Here is a 1439-nt window from a genome sequence, read left to right on the forward strand (position 1 = left end):
GGAGATTGTGATGGCGATGACGATGAAGACGATGATGAGGGCGAAGGGGAAAGTGGAGCATGGGCCGTGGAAACAGAAGGAGCAGTGGGAGGGAGTGGCAGGAAGGGATCAGAGGAGGTGCCGGAGGAAGAAGCCGGGGATGGGGCGACAAATAGTGAGGGAGATGGGAGAGTGAGGAGTGGTGGGATGGACTGAGGGGGGGGGGGGGTGACTGGGCACACCGCGTGATAGTGGTGGCAGCGGCGGAGGGGGAGGTGTAGACAATGGCAGTGGTGGTGGCTGTAGAAGAGGTGGTGGGGGTTGACTTTATGATAAGGGAGAAAAAAACACAGGACAAGACAAAGAAGCAAACGAGGGACGGGCAGGGCGACGAGAGACACAGAGTAGAAGGGGACGGAGAATGAGGAAAGATGAAGGAGACTGGGGCCGAAGCCCCACTCTGCTGTCGCTGGCGGGGGGGCGACCCGGCAGGCTGGTCGGTGGGGTAACCTCCGCTGCTGCTGCTGCTGCTGGTGGCAGCTAGGACCACTGCTGGCTGCTGGCTGCTGGCTGCGTCCGCTGGAGGTTGCTGGCTGCTGGTGGGGACCACTGCTGGCCGCTGGCTGCTGGCGGGGACCGCTGCTGGCGGGAACTGCTGCTGGCGGGGACCACTGCTGGCAGGGTCCGCTGCTGGTGGGGACCGCTGCTGGCAGGGACTGCTGCTGGTGGGGACCGCTGCTGGTGGGGAGCGCTGCTGGCGGGGACCGCTGCTGGCGGGGACTGCTGCTGGTGGGGACCGCTGTTGGCGGGGACGGCTGCTGGCTGCGGGCTGTGGGCGAGGACCACTGCTGGCCGCTGGCGAGGACTACTGCTGGCTGCTGGCGGGGACTGCTGCTGGCTGCTAGCTGCTGGCGGGGACCGCTGCTGGCTGCTGGCTGCTGGCGGAGACCGTTGCTGGCGAGGACCGCTGCTGGCTGCTGGCGAGGACCGCTGCTGGCTGGACTGCTGCACGTTGACGGGATGGCTGGCACCTGCAACACCGATCGCTTCGATTGGTACCATAATAGCACAATCGAAGGGCGGTATTCAAACGAATTACCGCCGGAGATGCTGGCTGAGCGAGAGGCAGGCGCTTAAGTACTCTACCGGGGGCGCCGCTATTGGCCGCTGGGACCATGTGTTTCACGGTGGCGCCCTCACACTAAATGCGGGCCAGGAGGAGCGCGCCGCCACAGCTTACGGCGCTATGGTGCAGACACCTCTAGGGGTCTTCGACGTCCATGACGTCTGGTGGGGATTCAAATTCCGCGGAGCGCGGTACCAGACATAAAAACAGGAAGAAGGTGTACTGAACTGTGAAAAAAAGAAGCTAAATAGAAATAGTGAACAGTCCATGCTAAAATTTGCAACATCGAGGAAATTCCCAGAGCGAAGGCATAGCGGTTGTGTGGTCACGGCGT

General features: G+C 62.8%; 1 protein-coding gene across 1 annotated transcript; it reads right to left on the minus strand.

Moving 5' to 3' along the window:
- Positions 1 to 519: 519 nt before the first annotated feature.
- On the minus strand, positions 520 to 1041 carry LOC124799021 (proline-rich protein HaeIII subfamily 1-like). The gene has a single exon (XM_047262558.1). The coding sequence runs from the start codon at positions 1039 to 1041 to the stop codon at positions 520 to 522; it is 522 nt and encodes a 173-aa protein (XP_047118514.1).
- Positions 1042 to 1439: the final 398 nt, after the last annotated feature.

Source organism: Schistocerca piceifrons, chromosome 5 (genome assembly GCF_021461385.2).
Source record: "Schistocerca piceifrons isolate TAMUIC-IGC-003096 chromosome 5, iqSchPice1.1, whole genome shotgun sequence".
NCBI lineage: Eukaryota > Metazoa > Arthropoda > Insecta > Orthoptera > Acrididae > Schistocerca > Schistocerca piceifrons.

Excerpts from the sequence above, each read along its gene's own strand:
- LOC124799021 (XM_047262558.1), bottom strand. The coding sequence starts at position 1,041 with ATGGTACCAATCGAAGCGATCGGTGTTGCAGGTGCCAGCCATCCCGTC.